This window comes from Bombina bombina, chromosome 1, assembly GCF_027579735.1.
Source record: "Bombina bombina isolate aBomBom1 chromosome 1, aBomBom1.pri, whole genome shotgun sequence".
Taxonomy (NCBI): Eukaryota; Metazoa; Chordata; class Amphibia; order Anura; family Bombinatoridae; genus Bombina; species Bombina bombina.
The window spans coordinates 1,132,373,931-1,132,392,391 of NC_069499.1; the positions used below are offsets into that span (position 1 = coordinate 1,132,373,931).

The 18,461-nt window shown below is 39.0% G+C and overlaps 1 protein-coding gene across 1 annotated transcript in view; it reads right to left on the minus strand.

Annotated features, from left to right (window-relative positions):
* Window positions 1-445: 445 nt before the first annotated feature.
* LOC128663379 (neurofilament heavy polypeptide-like) overlaps window positions 446-18,461 on the minus strand; it is a gene marked incomplete at its 5' end in the record, with an annotated part of 124,915 nt that continues 106,899 nt past the window's right edge. The window contains 3 exon segments of the mRNA XM_053717687.1: window positions 446-685; window positions 2,290-2,415; window positions 8,902-9,063. Coding sequence (XP_053573662.1) covers window positions 446-685; window positions 2,290-2,415; window positions 8,902-9,063 — 528 coding nt within the window.

An 18,461-nucleotide genomic window follows, 5' to 3' on the forward strand; every position in this document is an offset into this window, starting at 1 on the left:
ATTTTGTGGTTTTTTTGGGAGGTAATGATTTTGTGAAATTGTTAGAAAAACACAGACAATACAAGCTGACACTTAGAAATTGTTATCTGATGAACAGAGATACAAGATTGTCATCAAACCATTAATCAGTAACTCTTCTCATTGATTGGATTTGTAATAAAATGATTTAAAGCAAAATACTTGAAGTATGATACAATATTTTTGTTTTCAAATTCAAACTTATTGGAATGAGATCTTTATTCAGGAAGAGTCAAGTCAAAGCTTTGTGGTAGACTTCAAGACTCATAGACAACCTTTTATGTGGCCCAGGGACCTCTAGTTAAGTAATAATATTTTTGATACACAGCACCTTTGTCTATAAAAATCGAAATTATTGCATTTATACAAATACTTGGGTATTTAGTGCCATTGGAATTTCTCTTTCCCATCTCTTTTATGTTAATACTCATACCACTCTTACGTACTGGATATCCTGTTTTTCAAGAAGAAGTCTGTATGTACTGATTTCCTTTTCCAGATACATTGTCGCATCCATTAGAATCTTGTATTCTTGTTTCTGCCGCGCCTGCTCTGAACGTATTTTCGCTAATTTAGCCTCCATTTTGTTTATCAGATCCTGCAACTCTGCAAGCTGAGAACTATAACTGGTCTTTGTCTCGGTCAATGTGTTTTCCAGTGATGATTTCTGTAATCATAAATTATGTGTTGCTTTATAATGTGAAAGCCCTCAACAGAAAATATACAGATCATACCTTTTTTAGTTAGAGTAGTTTAAAAATGGAAAAGACCCACATTTAATTATTATAGAGTGATTTGATATCAAGTGACTGTATCTTTTATCCTGCAGTATGTCAAGTCCTGAAGTATCAAAAATATATTTCCAATATATTTTTTATTTACTTGATTGGCCACTTTTGTTATTTGATTATTGTTGTAGAAAAAAGAAGGCACAATTTGTATATCAAAATATTTTTTAATAAAAAATATTATAATATTATTATATTTTTGCATTCATATTTCAAGTTCAACGTTATCTTTTATTGTGCAATCAATAGTCTAGTAAGTGCTAACATCTTCATGTTAGATAGGTCGGGTACACTAAATCCCTTACATAGACCCAATTCTAAAAACTCTCTGGGCTGGTGAGATTCAATAAGAATGCACACCAGTCCTTCTATTACCCTGATGGAATTATCTAAAGCCACTTTTTACACTGAAAACAGGGTGTCTCGCTATGGGACATATACTGCATTTTCGTATGAGAAGGAGATGAATACATTACAAATGTGCAAATTTATAATTTAAAAATCATACAAAATACATAATTGAACCATTCATACAAAAATACTCAGGGAAGAAATGTATTGTTAAGGTGCATCAAGAATGGCAACAAAATTGTTCAAAAATTGAATTTTATCAAAACCGTTAAATTTGCATCTAAATTACACAGAAATAAATTGTATTAAATATGCACAGCATAAATTATAATTTACGTACACTGGATGTGCAAAAAACTCATTGAGCGTAATTTGTTTTTTTTTATAGAAATCCATGAAGGCTGCCCCTGCGACTGTCGACGTGGAAAACCACATCTAGACTGGTGAATTTTATAGAATCTGCCCTATAATGAGGGGGGTCATACAGTACAATTCATGTTGGATAAGCTGATGGTGCGCAAGTGGTGGAGTTTATTATGTATTTCTGTGCTATACTATAGGTAATAATGGTTTGATTGCAACACTTTACTCACCACTTGTAATATAAGTACAAGGAGTGTGCTAATAGTGCTCCCAGCACTATCCATTAAAAGTATATGCTGTGTTGAAAAAGTTTTTGCCACATTATGATGCTCTAGTTTTAAACAACCACTTGTATTACCAGATTGTGCTTTGAGCAATTGCATCATAACTTACTTTGCTCTATCAATTCCGCTCTACTTGTAATCTAGTCCTATAGGTGTTTGAAATAAGAAGAACAACTTTTTAGTATGTAGCTAGGTCAGAGATATGTCAGTATACTTAAGTAACCATCCAGTCTTTCTGGAAAAAGTGGAACAAACATGGTTTCTCACAAGTATTTTACAATGAAAGAAAAATAAGTAATGAATGCATATTAGAATGTTGTTTTATTTTTCTTAGTGAAATATTTTTCAGTGATTGAAAATGTTAATTTTAATGTCCCTTAACTGTGATTTATGTACTGAATGTTTATTTGTAGTAGTATAGATTTATATTGCCTTCTGATACACTTAAACGAGAAAGCAAAAGTTAAAAAAGAACTTATTCATACCGTGCTTAGCTGGCTTTTTAGGTCAACCTCCAGACTCTGTATATGGCGATTTAATTTGATAATTTCACTTTTAAATATCTGAGGATGTTCCAAACCATACATTTCCTCTCGCTTCAGCTCTTCAGTCTAAAAAAAAGGAAAATGTTATTTTATTGGGTTTATTGACATAAATTAAATTAATAAGTTGAAAAAATTAAATTTATTGGAAAAAAGGTAATGTACTAAGCAGTGTGAGCTGCTCTTGAGCACTTGTGGGGCAGGCTCGCACATTCTGTTTCTTACACTCTCCGCTATCTTTGGGGTGGGGATTTGAAATAACCCCAAACACACTCGCTCAAGGTGATTGACAGGCCCTTCTCTCATGTGACTGATTGCAGAAAGCCGCTTGATGCAAAGCCGTAGGGACATGTTCTCAAGTTGAGAACCTTGTCCGCACTCCCGTTAGTAGATAGGGCTTATAGTATTAGATTGGGTGCTTGTTGCTATTGAGAAAACTGACAATAGCCATTTGAACTAGCATTGCAGAAGTAATAGCTATTTTGTGATTTGGGTCACAGTGAACCTATAACACTGCTCTTCTAGCTTAATATTAACAAGTGTCAACTACATCATATTTTTTTTCTTTCAAGAGACACTCATCATTAACAGAATGTGGGGTAGAGCACTTGTTGCTACATAGACTTAAAAAGCTGAAGACAGAGTAGCAGTGGGAAATTAATGTTAGTGACAATTGTGCTTTTTTTAAAGATAGCATTTTTTTCCCCATGAGAAGAGGGATATCAGGGTCTTAATTAGTTGTAAGGGAGAATTTTCAGTATTGAACTTGCATCCAGGTTTACAATTAACGACCAATTTCTACAAAAACAGAGGAGGGAAGCCCTTAGAAAAGCCATAACATTGTGATAATTGGCAAGAAGAGGACATTTTTCTGGTGGCCAGAAGTAGCTCTAGAATCTTTAATTGCACTTCAGAAAAGGTAGTATTAAGGAGCATTAAGGATGTTTTGGTGTAATGTAGGTGATGTTAGGGGTTGTAGGTTTATTTTCAATGGGGAAGAGGATTGTGTCAGAAGAAGGTTATTTATGTCATGTAAAGGCATTCAGTTTTTTAAGGGGTACCAATGTTAACATTTTCTAGTGGGGTATTTGTGATGGGGATGACATTTGAGGTCTACTTAGAGTAAAGAGGTGCTTGAAATTGGTGCATTTTTTATATTATGGGGTATTGGATCTTGTCAGCAGTTAAGGTTATCTTCCGTGGGAAAATATGCAGTTAGTGGTATTAAAAGTGGGGCTTTAGATCAGTATTAGGTAAATTTCAGGTGAAGAGGAAGTAGGTTCTAGTATTAACTGCACTGGGAAGGATCAAACAAAACCTTTAGGTTTTCTTGTGGTGAGGATGTTCATAGATTGTTTTAATTGTGGAAAGAGGATTGAATGAGCTACCAGGGATATTTGTGGTAGGTGGAGTTCATATTTAGAGTTAAGAATGGTAAAGGACATCAGGACAGTGCAGATAGGTTTACTTGTGGTCAATGTGGATACAGTTATAGGTAATGGAGATGGGGGATTTTGATAGTCTATTTGCAATATCATGGCTATGAATAGTATCAGTCTGAGACAAGTAAGTAGCAGTTAATTTGTTGTGGGAGCCCCAAGTAGTGATACATCTCTATATGCTATATGTACCAGTGTCATAGTGACAGTCATGGGCTATTGCTCCCCTTGAAAATGTGTTCCTTATATCTAAGCATATGCACAAACTCAAGTACATTTTTGATGCCAGAGAGTCATCTTTTTAAAGATCATATTCAGTTCACATGTACAGGAAGCAAACCCTCTTCTGCTGCAAATGTTGCCACTATTATGCTTGGGACATTTTTTTTTGCCCCTCATTACTTGGCTGGTGTGATGACAGTGGGAGGTGACATCACCGGATGAGGGTCGTGGTTTATAGCCGTTATTGTCTATGTTGCAGTTACTAAGTTAGATGTATTGTGAAAGCTGTATACTTCTATGCTCTGCAATAAAATAGCGTTGTATCTTCTATACTGTGTCCTGCATCTCATGACATGGTGTCAGAAGCACTTGCCTGTGCTTCTGTTTCCTGAGTAATGACAATGTCGAAGTTTAACCCACCTGAGCCATTTGATTTCTCTCAGCCTGCAGCTTGGCCCACATGATTTCAAAGCTTCAGGATTGCTTCCAAGCTGAACAAGGAGAGTGGTGAAGTACCAGTTAATTCTCTTTTATACTCTATGGGGAAAGATGTGGAGCCAGTGTTCAATTACTTTACTTTCCAAGAAGGGGAAGAATTTGACTTTGAAATAGTCATGAACAAACTCAGTGCTCACTTTGTGCCCAAAAGAAATGTGATTCATGAGAGAGCTTGTTTTCACAAACGTGCTCAGCTTGTGGGAGAATCTGTGGAGTCATTTGTGCTCAGCCTGTATGAACTAGCTGAATTTTGTAAGTTTGGTGTTGCTAAAGAAGAGCAAATCAGAGACAGATTAGTTATTGGAATTGCAGATGCTGAGGCCTCACTGAAGCTACAGTTGGAGGCTGAATTAACATTAGATGGGGCTATTAGGATGGCCCGCCAAAGTGAACTGGTGAAAAAGCAAAGTGCTGATCTGAGGTCTGAGAGTATTGTGGATAAAGTGCAGCAGTTCAGGAGAGCTGCAGTTGAAAGGCACAGTGTGAGTGGTAGACCAAGGGCAACAGATAGGCCCAGAAGCAGATGGGCGCAGTCGGCTTGCTCCATACGGTGTAACCGTACCCATGATGAGAATGTTGTATGCCCCCGCTAAAGGTAAAAGATGTAGAAAGTATAACCGAATGGGTCATTTTGAAGTGGCGTGTAAAACTGAATCCATTAAGGAGATGCAGGTGGATAGTGACCAGGAGGGTCAAGAAGTGTCCTTTGTAGGGTCTGTTGTTGAACATTCTGGTTCAGACGAAGATTGGTTACCCTTACTGTAATGGGAGCCAAGGTTGCCTTCAAGATTGACACAGGAACAGACATCACTGTTATGTCCCTTGCAGCATTCATAAAACTGCCTCGACAGCCTCAGCTGGCGAAAGTTACAAGAAAGGTTTATAGTCCTGGTGGCCGCATCGATTGTGCAGGGAAATGTCTTGCCAGCTGTGAGTACAAGCAGAGGAAATTCACCCTGTGGGTACATGTAATTAGAGGTCAGTGTGTTAACAACCAATTGAGCAGGAAAGCAGCCTGTGGTTTGGGCCTTGTCGCCAGAGTGAATGAGTTTTTGGAAGACATGTTTGGTGAATTGGGCCTACTGAATTGCAACCCAGTCCGTATATCACTTAAAATTGATGCAGTCCCATATAGCATTACAACTCCTCGTAGAATTCCATTCCCGCTCATGCCTCAAGTGGAGAAGGAACTTGTGTATGAACAATATGGAAGTTATTGAAGAGGTTGTTGAAGCAACTGACTGGTGTGCCCCCATTGTGCCTGTTGTGAAGAAAAACGGGAAAGTACGCATCTGCGTAGACTTGAAAAGGTTGAATGAGGCGGTGATGAAAGAGAGAAATGTGCTGATGACGCTTGAAGACATAGCTCCGAAACTGGCTGTGGCGAAGTTCTTATCTACATTGGATGCTTTCAGCGTATTCTGGCAGATACCTCTAGATCCACAGTGCCGCAAACTGACTACCTTCATTACACCGGTAGGCCAGTTTTGTTTCTGCAGACTCCCATTCAGGATATCCTCTGCTCCTGAAATCTTTCAAAGAGAGATGAGTTTGCTCCTAAGGGACCACAAGGGCATGGCAGTCGTCATTGACAACATTTTAGTGTATGGCTCTACATTGGAAGAACATGACCAGCGATTGAGCTGTGTGCTGCAGACCATTAGAGAGTCCGGGCTGAAATTAAATAAGGAGAAATGCCATTTTGGAAAATCTGAGTTATGTTACTTTGGGAATATCATCAATGGAGATGGCATCAAGTCGGACCCTGATAAAATCTTTGCTATTGAACAGATGAAAAGTCCTTCTGATGTACATGAGCTGAGACAAATTTTGGGCCATGTGAATTATGTGGGCAGGTTCCTTCCAGATTTATTCACACTACTACACCTTATCACAGAGTTGTTGAAAAAAGATGCTGCCTAGGTCTGGGGTCCTTCACAAGAGGAAGCTTTTGTACAGGTCAAGTCCTTGCTTAGGTCTGCGCCAGTGTTAGGGTTCTACAATCCTTCTAAAAAGAATGTGGTTAGTGCTGATGCGAGCTGTTATGGGCTAGGGGCCGCCCTCCTGCAGCTGAATGAGAACAAAATACAGCCCATCGTCCTACTGTTCCCGTACACTGACAGATGCTGAGTTGAAATACGCCAACATTGAAAAAGAGGACCTGGATGCAGTTTGGGTCTGTGAGCGCTTTCAGCGTCACTTTAGAGAAATTATGTCTGGAGACTGACTATAAACCGCTAGTCCCTCTAATCAACTCTTATGATATTGACAAAACAACCCTAAACGGTCAGAGACTTCTGATGAGGCTGCTCAGGTTCAATGTTCAGGCAGTGTATGTGCCGGGGAAACAACTGGTACTGGCAGATACACTTTCCAGGCTCCCGCTGGCTGCTGCTGAAGAATCTTCAACGGAATCAGATGTGAAAGTGTATGAGCATTCAGTTCTGGCATCCAAATCTATTTTGTCAGGGAAGCTAGAGCAAATAAGAAATGAGACACGTTTAGATACAGAACTTCAAGAAGTTATTAAGTACATAAAAGAAGGTTGGCCCAAGAGCCTGGAAACCTGGAATTCTTTAAGTTCTTAACAGTCAGAGAGGTCGCAGCTCACGGAGCTGGATGGGTTGGTGCTGTTCCAGGACTGCATCATTATTCCTGTTAGCATGTGGCAGGAGATGTTAAGCAGGATTCATGATGGCCACTTGGGCATTAGAAAGTTCAGAGAAAGGGCAGCTATGGCAGTATGGTGGCCTGGGATCAGTTCCGACATTGCAAGCCACGTGTCAAAATGTGCCTTTTGCCGGGAACGCCAGCCTATTCAGAGAAGGGAGCCCTTGATTTCTACTCCGCTGCCTGCAGGCCCATGGCAGAAAATAGCTGCTGATTTGTGTAAACCGCATTGGAGAAAGTACCTAGTCGTGATTGACTAATATTCCAGGTATTTGGAGATTGCACCCTTGAATGAGATCACCAGTCAAGCCATTATCATTCATTTCAAGAGCTTATTCGCCCGGTGGGGCATACCAATGGAGTTAGTGAGTGATAACGGAATGCAGTTTGCTTCCATGGAGTTCAGTTCTTTCAGCAGTGAATATGATATTGTCCATTCTACATCAAGTCCACATTACCTGCAGGCCAATGAAATGACTGAAAGGGCAGTTCAAACAACAAAGTTAATTTTGAAGCAATCTGAGCCATACCTAGCTCTCTTTGTCTATAGGGTGACTCCCATCCAAGCCACGGGGTTTAGCCTGGCACAGCTGATGCTAGGACATCAGATTTGCACCACTTTACCCTCTGTGGGTGTCTTCTAATCGACTATCTCTGTTCCTCGGGATGAGGTCCTTAGGAGGGATGAAGAGGCTAAAAGGGGTTATCAATTCTTCTATGACAGAAAACACTCTGTGAGGCCATTGCAGGAGCAGAATGTGGGGCAAAGTGTCAGAGTTAAACTGGATGATGAGACGAAATAAAAGACGCCTGCTATGGTAATTGAACACTCTCCAGAACCAAGGTCTTATGTAGTCCTTACTGATGGAGGGACAGTCACACGTTGAAATAGAAGACATCTTCAGCCAGTACCTGAGAGTTTTGGAATGGATGCCTCAGAGCCACTGCCGGTGGGATCCCCTTTTTTAAGAGGGGTGCCTTCCCCTCAGCAAGATCACAGCATGTATACTTCTTTTCTTCCAGCAGATTCTCAATCACCTTTTTCTGTATCAGAGGACAGTTCATGTAAATGATGTCAAGTGGAAGAGTGGTGAAACTTCCAGTCCGATATCGGGATTAGCACTAGATAGAGCCATGACCAGAAGAATGGGCAGAATAATCCCATGGTCACTGTGGACTAGGGTAGTCTACCCCGCCGATGTTTAAGTCAGGATTGTATTTCTTGTTATATATATTTTGTTTTATATATATATATATATATATATATATATATATATATATATATATATATATATATATATTCTCTTTAACTTGTTATTTGTTATACACTAAACAAAACTATTTGTATGATTCTTGTATACCTTGTTATTTGATGTACTCTAAACAAAAAAATGGATGCTTTGTCCTTTAAGAAAGGGGAAGATGTGATGAGAGTGGGAGGTTATGTCACCAGATGGAGGCATGGCTTATAGCCATTATTGTCTATGTCGCAGTTACTAAGTTAGATGTTTTGTTCAAACTGTATACTACAATAAAATAGCGTTGTACCTTCTATGCTGTGTCCTGCATCTCATGACAGCTGGTAATAGCAAGAAGTCATAAAGAGGATCTATAAACACAGCAAATCCACTTCCAGTGTAATACAGTTAATGTATCTTTGTATTGCATAAATGGGAAGGAACAACTTTGCTGCAAATAATAGAAAAAATAAATAAAATCAGAGCACCTTTGCAATAAACCAGTTTTCAGCCTCTGTTTTGTTGCTCTCCATCAGCTCTTCATATTGGTCTCGAATCTCAGACAAGATCTCACTTAAGTCTATGGCTGGAGCAGTTTCCACTTCCACATTGACTCTGGCCCCCAGATGGGTGTGGAGATATTTCACCTTCTGCAAAGACAATGAGAAACGTAGTGGTAAAATAATACAATAATATCTATCCCAATAAGGGTCAGATTACAAGTGGGGAGCATTAAAAAAAAATATTAGTTATCGCTCTTGTGCGCTAGACCAACTACGCTAAAGCTGAAGTTGCATTAGGAATATTTTTTACTCCTATGTCTTTACATAGAAGAAAATTTTCTTTTATATATATTTTATATTCCATAAAGTATATATATGTATATATATACATATATATATATATATATATATATATATATATATATATATATATATGTGTGTGTGTGATTTTTTTTTTTTTTATAAATATCCATATACAGTATATATATATATATATATATATATATATATATATATACATATATATATATATATACATATATATATATATATATATATATATATATATATATATATACATACTGTATATATTTATTCACACTGTTTAGATCTATATATCTATATGAATATATACATTGAATCTATATATATCTATATAAATATATATATATATATATATATATATATATATATATATATATATATATATGAAAAAAAATTATATGTGAAGAACACAGGAGTTTGAAGTAGTGCTATTCAAAACAAATACAACCATACTAAAAATGAATACAAATTATATTGCATGTTTCAATGTATTTAACTGTGAAGGGCTCAAAAGTTATATATATTTGGGTGTGTATATATATATATATATATATATATATATATATATATATATATATATATATATATATATATGAAAGAGTATGAGACAAGACAAGCGCCCAGGGGCACACTTCGTGTAATACGTTCAGATCATTTACTTATAATATAGCAGTGGGAAAAATCCGCTCTCACCTGGTTCAACCTCAACTTATGAGGTATACAAAAGGCACTTCTGTTAGTGTACTCTCAGCTCTTGTAGTCCTCCTGTGTGTCCTCAGAGGCCTTTGAGAAAGCCAAGCCAGGCGAAATGTACATCAGGCACTCTTCCTACGGCTGTATCAACCACTAAGTTTGTGTGTCACTGGGTGCCAGAAAATTCTCCTATGCCCTAGTCCCCTTTAAATAAAGGTTGCAGAGTTCCAGGGATACGCTGCAGACTCCAAGGATCTACTGGAGACCTGAGGACACACAGGAGGACTACAAGAGCTGAGAGTACACTAACAGAAGTGCCTTTTGTTGAGGTTGAACCAGGTGAGAGCGGATTTTTCCCACTGCTATATTATAAGTAAATGATCTGAACGTATTACACGAAGTGTGCCCCTGGGCGCTTGTCTTGTCTCATACTCTTTCAGATTTCTAAGAGGAACCTCGCCCTTCGGGGGATCATTCTTCTTCTCTCAGACGAGCAGCCTATTCCTTCATAGCACACAGGAACTAGCATTGTGGATATTAACCCCTTAATGACCACAATGTACCCTGTATGTCACTGGTCGTTAAGGGCTTTTTCAGGACATAATAGCACAAGTCTAGCAAGAACACGCTATTAATGCCCTCCCTCCAGCAGGCTTTGTGGAATAGAGCAGTCTCAACGCTGGTGGCAAGACCACGCTATAAAACAATCAAGTCCCAAAAAAGGCCAGCGACATACAGGGTACGTCGCTGGTCCTTAAGGGGTTAATGAACAATATACATCCATAGACTTGCCACATTTGACTGAATGAGACTGTTTGATGCCTAACCTGCAAGTGTCTTGTGTACATATATATTTTCCAGTAGTGGATGGGAAGATATATTAAGACTAACAGTATACTCATACACTTCTAGCGCTGATTTCTATAATCTCTCTCTCTCTCTCTCTCTCTCTCTCTATATATATATATATATATATATTGTATATATGTTTATATGTGTATATATGTATACACATTTGAGCCCTTCCAAGTCAAACACCTTGCCATATACTATATCCCTTTTAATCCTTTATATATACATATATATCAGCTAGATTACGAGTTGTGCATTATGAGTGAAAAAGCATAGTTATGGCTCTTTTTCACTACCGCTGCTATTACAAGTCTTTTAAGTATAGCTGTACCACATACCTTTTCGGCCGTCACGCAAAGTCAGTACCGCACTTTTAACAAAGTCCTTTTTCAATGGGACTTCCATAGTGCCGGCATAACGAGTTTTGCCTGGGAGGCCAAAAAGTGAGCAGTACAGTCTATACAGACAAGATTCGTACCGCCATCTAAAGTCAGTAGTTATGAGTTTTACGTTACAAAGCTGTAGCATAAAACTCATAACTTAACTGTCACAAAGTACACTTACACCCATAAACTACCTATTAACCCCTAAACCGAGGCCCTCCCGCATCACACAAACACTAAAATAAAATAATTTACCCCTAATCTGCTGCTCCGGACATCGCCGCCACTTAAAAAATGTATTAACCCCTATTCCGCCACTCCCCAACATCGTCGCCACTAGAATAAAATTATTAACCCCTAAACCGTTGTCCTCCCTCATAAAAAAACACTAATAGTTATATTGTATCTATCTTAGGTTTTATTTTTATTTCACAGCTAAGTTTGTATTTATTTTAACTAGTTAGACTAGTTAGTAAATAGTTATTAACTATTTACTAACTACCTAGTTAAGATAAATACAAATTTACCTGTAACATAAAAGATAACCTGCCTCATACTAACACCTAACATTACAATAAAATTAAATAAATTAAATTTAAAAAATACATTTATCTAAATTACAAAAAATAATAAACACTAAATTACACAAAATAAAAAAAGAAATTATCAAAAATAACTCCTAATCTAATAGTCCTATCAAAATAAAAAAGCCCCCCAAAATAAAAAAAAACCTAGCCTACACTAAACTGCCAATAGCCCTTAAAAGGGCCTTTTACTGGGCATTGCCCCAAATAAATCAGTTCTTTTACCTGTAAAAAAAAATACAAACAGCCCCCCAACAGTAAAACCCACCACCCACACAACCAATGCCCCAAATAAAATCCTACCTAAATAAACCTAAGCTCCCCAATTCCCTGAAAAGGGCATTTGGATGGGCATTGCCCTTAAAAGGGAATTTAGCCATTTTACATAGCCCAAAACCCTAAGCTAAAAATAAAACCCACCCAATAAACCCTTAAAAAAACCTAACACTAACTCCCGACAATCCACTTACAGTTTTTGAAGACCGGACATCCATCCTCATCCAGGCGGCAAAGTCCTCATCCAAGTGGGCAGAAGTCCTCATCGAAGCCAGCAGAAGTCTTCATCCAAGCGGGCAGAAGTCTTCATCCAGACGGCATCTTCTATCTTCATCCATCCGGCGCAGAGCTGGTCCATCTTCAAGACATCTGGTGCGGAGCATCCTCTTCTTTCAATGGCTATTGAAGAATGAAGTTTCCCTTTAAATTACGTCATCTAAGATGGAGTCCCTTACATTCCGATTGGCTGATAGAATTCTATCGGCCAATAGGAATTAAGGGGGAAAAATCCTATTGGCTGTTGCAATCAGCCAATAGGATTAAGCTTTCATTCTATTGGCTGATCCAATCAGCCAATAGGAATGAGCTCGCATTCTATTGGCTGTTCCAATCAGCCAATAGAAAGCGAGCTCAATCCTATTAGCTATCTTAGGGTTTATTTTACAAGTAAGCATTTAGTTTGAAATAGAAATTATTAAGTCCTAGATTTGGAGTTTGGCGGTAGATGGGCTGTTAATGCTCCGCGGGCTTTTTTCTGGCCGCACCATGAATTTAACTCTGGTATCGAGAGTTCAAACAAATGCTGCGTTAGGCTCCAAAAAAGGAGCGTAGAGCATTTTTACCGCAAATGCAACTCTCGATACCAGAGTTGCTTAAGGACGCGGCCAGCCTCAAAAACGTGCTCGTGCACGATTCCCCCATAGAAAACAATGGGGCTGTTTGAGCTGAAAAAAAACCTAACACCTGCAAAAAAGCAGCGTTCAGCTCCTAACGCAGCCCCATTGTTTCCTATGGGGAAACACTTCCTACGTCTGCACCTAACACTCTAACATGTACCCCGAGTCTAAACACCCCTAACCTTACACTTATTAACCCCTAATCTGCCGCTCCCGCTATCGCTGACCCCTGCATATTTTTTTTAACCCCTAATCTGCCGCTCCGTAAACCGCCGCAACCTACGTTATCCCTATGTACCCCTAATCTGCTGCCCCTAACACCGCCGACCCCTAGATTATATTTATTAACCCCTAATCTGCCCCCCACAACGTCGCCGACACCTGCCTACACTTATTAACCCCTAATCTGCCGAGCGGACCTGAGCGCTACTATAATAAAGTTATTAACCCCTAATCCGCCTCACTAACCCTATCATAAATAGTATTAACCCCTAATCTGCCCTCCCTAACATCGCCGACACCTAACTTCAATTATTAACCCCTAATCTGACGACCGGAGCTCACCGCTACTATAATAAATGGATTAACCCCTAAAGCTAAGTCTAACCCTAACACTAACACCCCCCTAAGTTAAATATAATTTAAATCTAACGAAATAAATTAACTCTTATTAAATAAATTATTCCTATTTAAAGCTAAATACTTACCTGTAAAATACATCCTAATATAGCTACAATATAAATTATAATTATATTATAGCTATTTTAGGATTTATATTTATTTTACAGGCAACTTGGTAATTATTTTAACCAGGTACAATAGCTATTTAATAGTTACCTAGTTAAAATAATAACAAATTTACCTGTAAAATAAATCCTAACCTAAGATATAATTAAACCTAACACTATACTATCAATAAATTAATTAAATAAACTACCTACAATTACCTACAATTAACCTAACACTACACTATCAATAAATTAATTAAACACAATTCCTACAAATAAATACAATTAAATAAACTAGCTAAAGTACAAAAAATAAAAAAGAACTAAGTTACAAAAAATAAAAAAATATTTACAAACATAAGAAAAATATTACAACAATTTTAAACTAATTACACCTACTCTAAGCCCCCTAATAAAATAACAAAGCCCCCCAAAATAAAAAATTCCCTACCCTATTCTAAATTAAAAAGGGTAAAAGCTCTTTTACCTTACCAGCCCTGAACAGGGCCCTTTGCGGGGCATGCCCCAAGAATTTCAGCTCTTTTGCCTGTAAAAAAAACCATACAATACCCCCCCCCAACATTACAACCCACCACCCACATACCCCTAATCTAACCCAAACCCCCCTTAAATAAACCTAACACTAAGCCCCTGAAGATCTTCCTACCTTGTCTTCACCATCCAGGTTCACCGATCCGTCCTGAAGAGCTCCTCCGATGTCCTGATCCAAGCCCAAGCGGGGGGCTGAAGAGGTCCATGATCCGGTCAAAGTCTTCATCCAAGCGGGGCAGAAGAGGATCTTCCATCCGATTGAAGTCTTCATCCAGGCGGCATCTTCTATGGTCTTCCATCCGGAGCGAAGCGGCAGGATCCTGAAGACCTCCAGCGCGGAACATCCATCCGGCCCGACGACTGAACGACGAATGACTGTTCCTTTAAGGGACGTCATCCAAGATGGCGTCCCTCGAATTCCGATTGGTTGATAGGATTCTATCAGCCAATCGGAATTAAGGTAGGAATTTTCTGATTGGCTGATGGAATCAGCCAATCAGAATCAAGTTCAATCCGATTGGCTGATCCAATCAGCCTATCAGATTGAGTTCGCATTCTATTGGCTGATCGGAACAGCCAATAGAATGCAAGCTCAATCTGATTGGCTGATTGGATCAGCCAATCGGATTGAACTTGATTCTGATTGGCTGATTCCATCAGCCAATCAGAAAATTCCTACCTTAATTCCGATTGGCTGATAGAATCCTATCAGCCAATCGGAATTCGAGGGACGCCATCTTGGATGACGTCCCTTAAAGGAACAGTCATTCGTCGTTCAGTCGTCGGGCCGGATGGATGTTCCGCGCTGGAGGTCTTCAGGATCCTGCCGCTTCGCTCCGGATGGAAGACCATAGAAGATGCCGCCTGGATGAAGACTTCAATCGGATGGAAGATCCTCTTCTGCCCCGCTTGGATGAAGACTTTGACCGGATCATGGACCTCTTCAGCCCCCCGCTTGGGCTTGGATCAGGACATCGGAGGAGCTCTTCAGGACGGATCGGTGAACCTGGATGGTGAAGACAAGGTAGGAAGATCTTCAGGGGCTTAGTGTTAGGTTTATTTAAGGGGGGTTTGGGTTAGATTAGGGGTATGTGGGTGGTGGGTTGTAATGTTGGGGGGGGGGGGGGTATTGTATGTTTTTTTTTACAGGCAAAAGAGCTGAAATTCTTGGGGCATGCCCCGCAAAGGGCCCTGTTCAGGGCTGGTAAGGTAAAAGAGCTTTTACCTTTTTTAATTTAGAATAGGGTAGGGAATTTTTTATTTTGGGGGGCTTTGTTATTTTATTAGGGGGCTTAGAGTAGGTGTAATTAGTTTAAAATTGTTGTAATATTTTTCTTATGTTTGTAAATATTTTTTTATTTTTTGTAACTTAGTTCTTTTTTATTTTTTGTACTTTAGCTAGTTTATTTAATTGTATTTATTTGTAGGAATTGTGTTTAATTAATTTATTGATAGTGTAGTGTTAGGTTAATTGTAGGTAATTGTAGGTAGTTTATTTAATTAATTTATTGATAGGGTAGTGTTAGGTTTAATTATATCTTAGGTTAGGATTTATTTTACAGGTAAATTTGTTATTATTTTAACTAGGTAACTATTAAATAGCTATTGTACCTGGTTAAAATAATTACCAAGTTGCCTGTAAAATAAATATAAATCCTAAAATAGCTATAATATAATTATAATTTATATTGTAGCTATATTAGGATGTATTTTACAGGTAAGTATTTAGCTTTAAATAGGAATAATTTATTTAATAAGAGTTAATTAATTTCGTTAGATTTAAATTATATTTAAGTTAGGGGGGTGTTAGTGTTAGGGTTAGACTTAGCTTTAGGGGTTAATACATTTATTAGAATAGCGGTGAGCTCCGGTGGTCAGATTAGGGGTTAATAATTGAAGTTAGGTGTCGGCGATGTTAGGGAGGGCAGATTAGGGGTTAATACTATTTATGATAGGGTTAGTGAGGCGGATTAGGGGTTAATTACTTTATTATAGTAGCGCTCAGGTCCGCTCGGCAGATTAGGGGTTAATAAGTGTAGGCAGGTGTCGGCGACATTGAGGGGGGCAGATTAGGGGTTAATAAATATAATATAGGGGTCGGCGGTGTTAGGGGCAGCAGATTAGGGGTACATAAGGATAACGTAGGTGGCGGCGCTTTGCGGTCGGAAGATTAGGGGTTAATTATTGTAAGTAGCTGGCGGCGACGTTGTTTGGGGCAGGTTAGGGGTTAATAAATGTAATACAGGGGTCGGCGGGGTTAGGGGCAGCAGATTAGGGGTACATAAGTATAACGTAGGTGGCGGTCGGCAGATTAGGGGTTAAAAATTTTTAATTGAGTGGCGGCGATGTGGGGGGAGCTCGGTTTAGGGGTACATAGGTAGTTTATGGGTGTTAGTGTACTTTAGAGCACAGTAGTTAAGAGCTTTATAAACCGGCGTTAGCCCAGAAAGCTCTTAACTCCTGCTATTTTCCGGCGGCTGGAGTTTTGTCGTTAGATGTCTAACGCTCACTTCAGAAACGACTCTAAATACCGGCGTTAGAAAGATCCCATTGAAAAGATAGGATACGCAATTGACGTAAGGGGATCTGCGGTATGGAAAAGTTGCGGCTGAAAAGTGAGCGTTAGACCCTTTAATCACTGACTCCAAATACCAGCGGGCGGCCAAAACCAGCGTTAGGAGCCTCTAACGCTGGTTTTCACGGCTACCGCCGAACTCTAAATCTAGGCCTTAGTTATTAATAGTAGGCTTTATTTAGAATTATTCTAATTATGTTAAAGTTAGGGGTGTTAGGGTTAGGGTGAATATATTTATTTAGTGTTAGTGATGTGGGAGGCCAGAGGTTTAAGGGTTAATAACTTTAGTATAGTGGCGGCAGCGACATTGGGGGCGGCAGATTAGGGGTTAATAACTTTATGTAGGTGGCAGCGACGTTGGGGGCGGCAGATTAGGGGGTTAATACATTTATGTAGGTGGCGGCGACATTGAGGGTGGCAGATTAGGGGTTAGTAATTAAAATGTAGGTGTCGGTGACATTGGGGGCAGCAGATTAGGGGTTAATAAGTGTAATGTAGGTGTCGGCGATGTCAGGGGCAGCAGATTAGGAGTGTTTAGACTCAGGGTTTATGTTAGGGTGTTAGGTTTAAACGTACATTTTTTTTCCCCATAGACATCAATGGGGCAGCGTTACGGAGCTTTACGCTCCGCGATTGCAGGTGTTAGGCTTTTTTAGCCGGCTCTTCCCATTGATGTCTATGTGGAAATCGTGCACGAGCATGTCAAAACACTGCTTGTATTTGGGTGTGGTATGGAGCTCAACGCAACCATATCGCCCACACAAGCAGTTTTTTTGCAAACCTGTAATAGCAGCGCTATTAAAGGTGAGCGGTGAAAATAACTTGCAAGTTATTAGCGAGCCAGCCATAACGCAAAACTCGTAATCTGGCTGTATGTGTTTATATGTGCACATACATATTTACATATATGGATTTTGTGAGTCTCAGGTAGATCCCCCAGAAGGCGATGCACCCCTAATATAATAATAAACACACAAAAAAATATATACTGTATATATATATATATATATATATATATAAAAAATAAAATAATACGTAAACTGTGTACACCCAATGACTGATTATCAATTGCAATTAAATAATACAAACAAAAGATATGCACAGAATAAAATGGTTAACTCAATTGATATTGCTATATGCACGTATAAAGTTGTGTGTGTAAAAACAGTAAAAAGTTATCAATATGTGAAGTAAACCAGTTGATGAGTGCAAACACTTGATATTTTGATTCCAAAGATGTGGTGGAATGTTTCTGAGGCAGCTCCACTTCGGTAAATAGATGCAGGTTCACTTCTAAAAAAGTCAATAAAAAGACAAGGGGCACCTCATAGTGAACTCCATGGGGCCTATTTATCAAGCCGTCAACCGCAAATACGCTGGAATTCCGCAGCGTAATTGTGGCGAGCCTGATTCCCCTTATTTATCAAACCCTACAGACCGGCAAAAGTAGAATTTTGTGACGTAACATACGATCCGACGGTCAAAGTCCGACACAGATCGATGCTTACGTCACTACAGATGTTCCGAATGCAAATTCGGCACTATCTGATTACTTTTGTAAGTTAACAAATTTCTACCAGGTACGCTCGGCACTATTCCGGCCCAGCGTACCTGGTTTTCAATCCGTCGCCCTGGAGGCGGCGGATGCCATAGGAATCAATGGGAGTCTGAAAGCAGCGAAA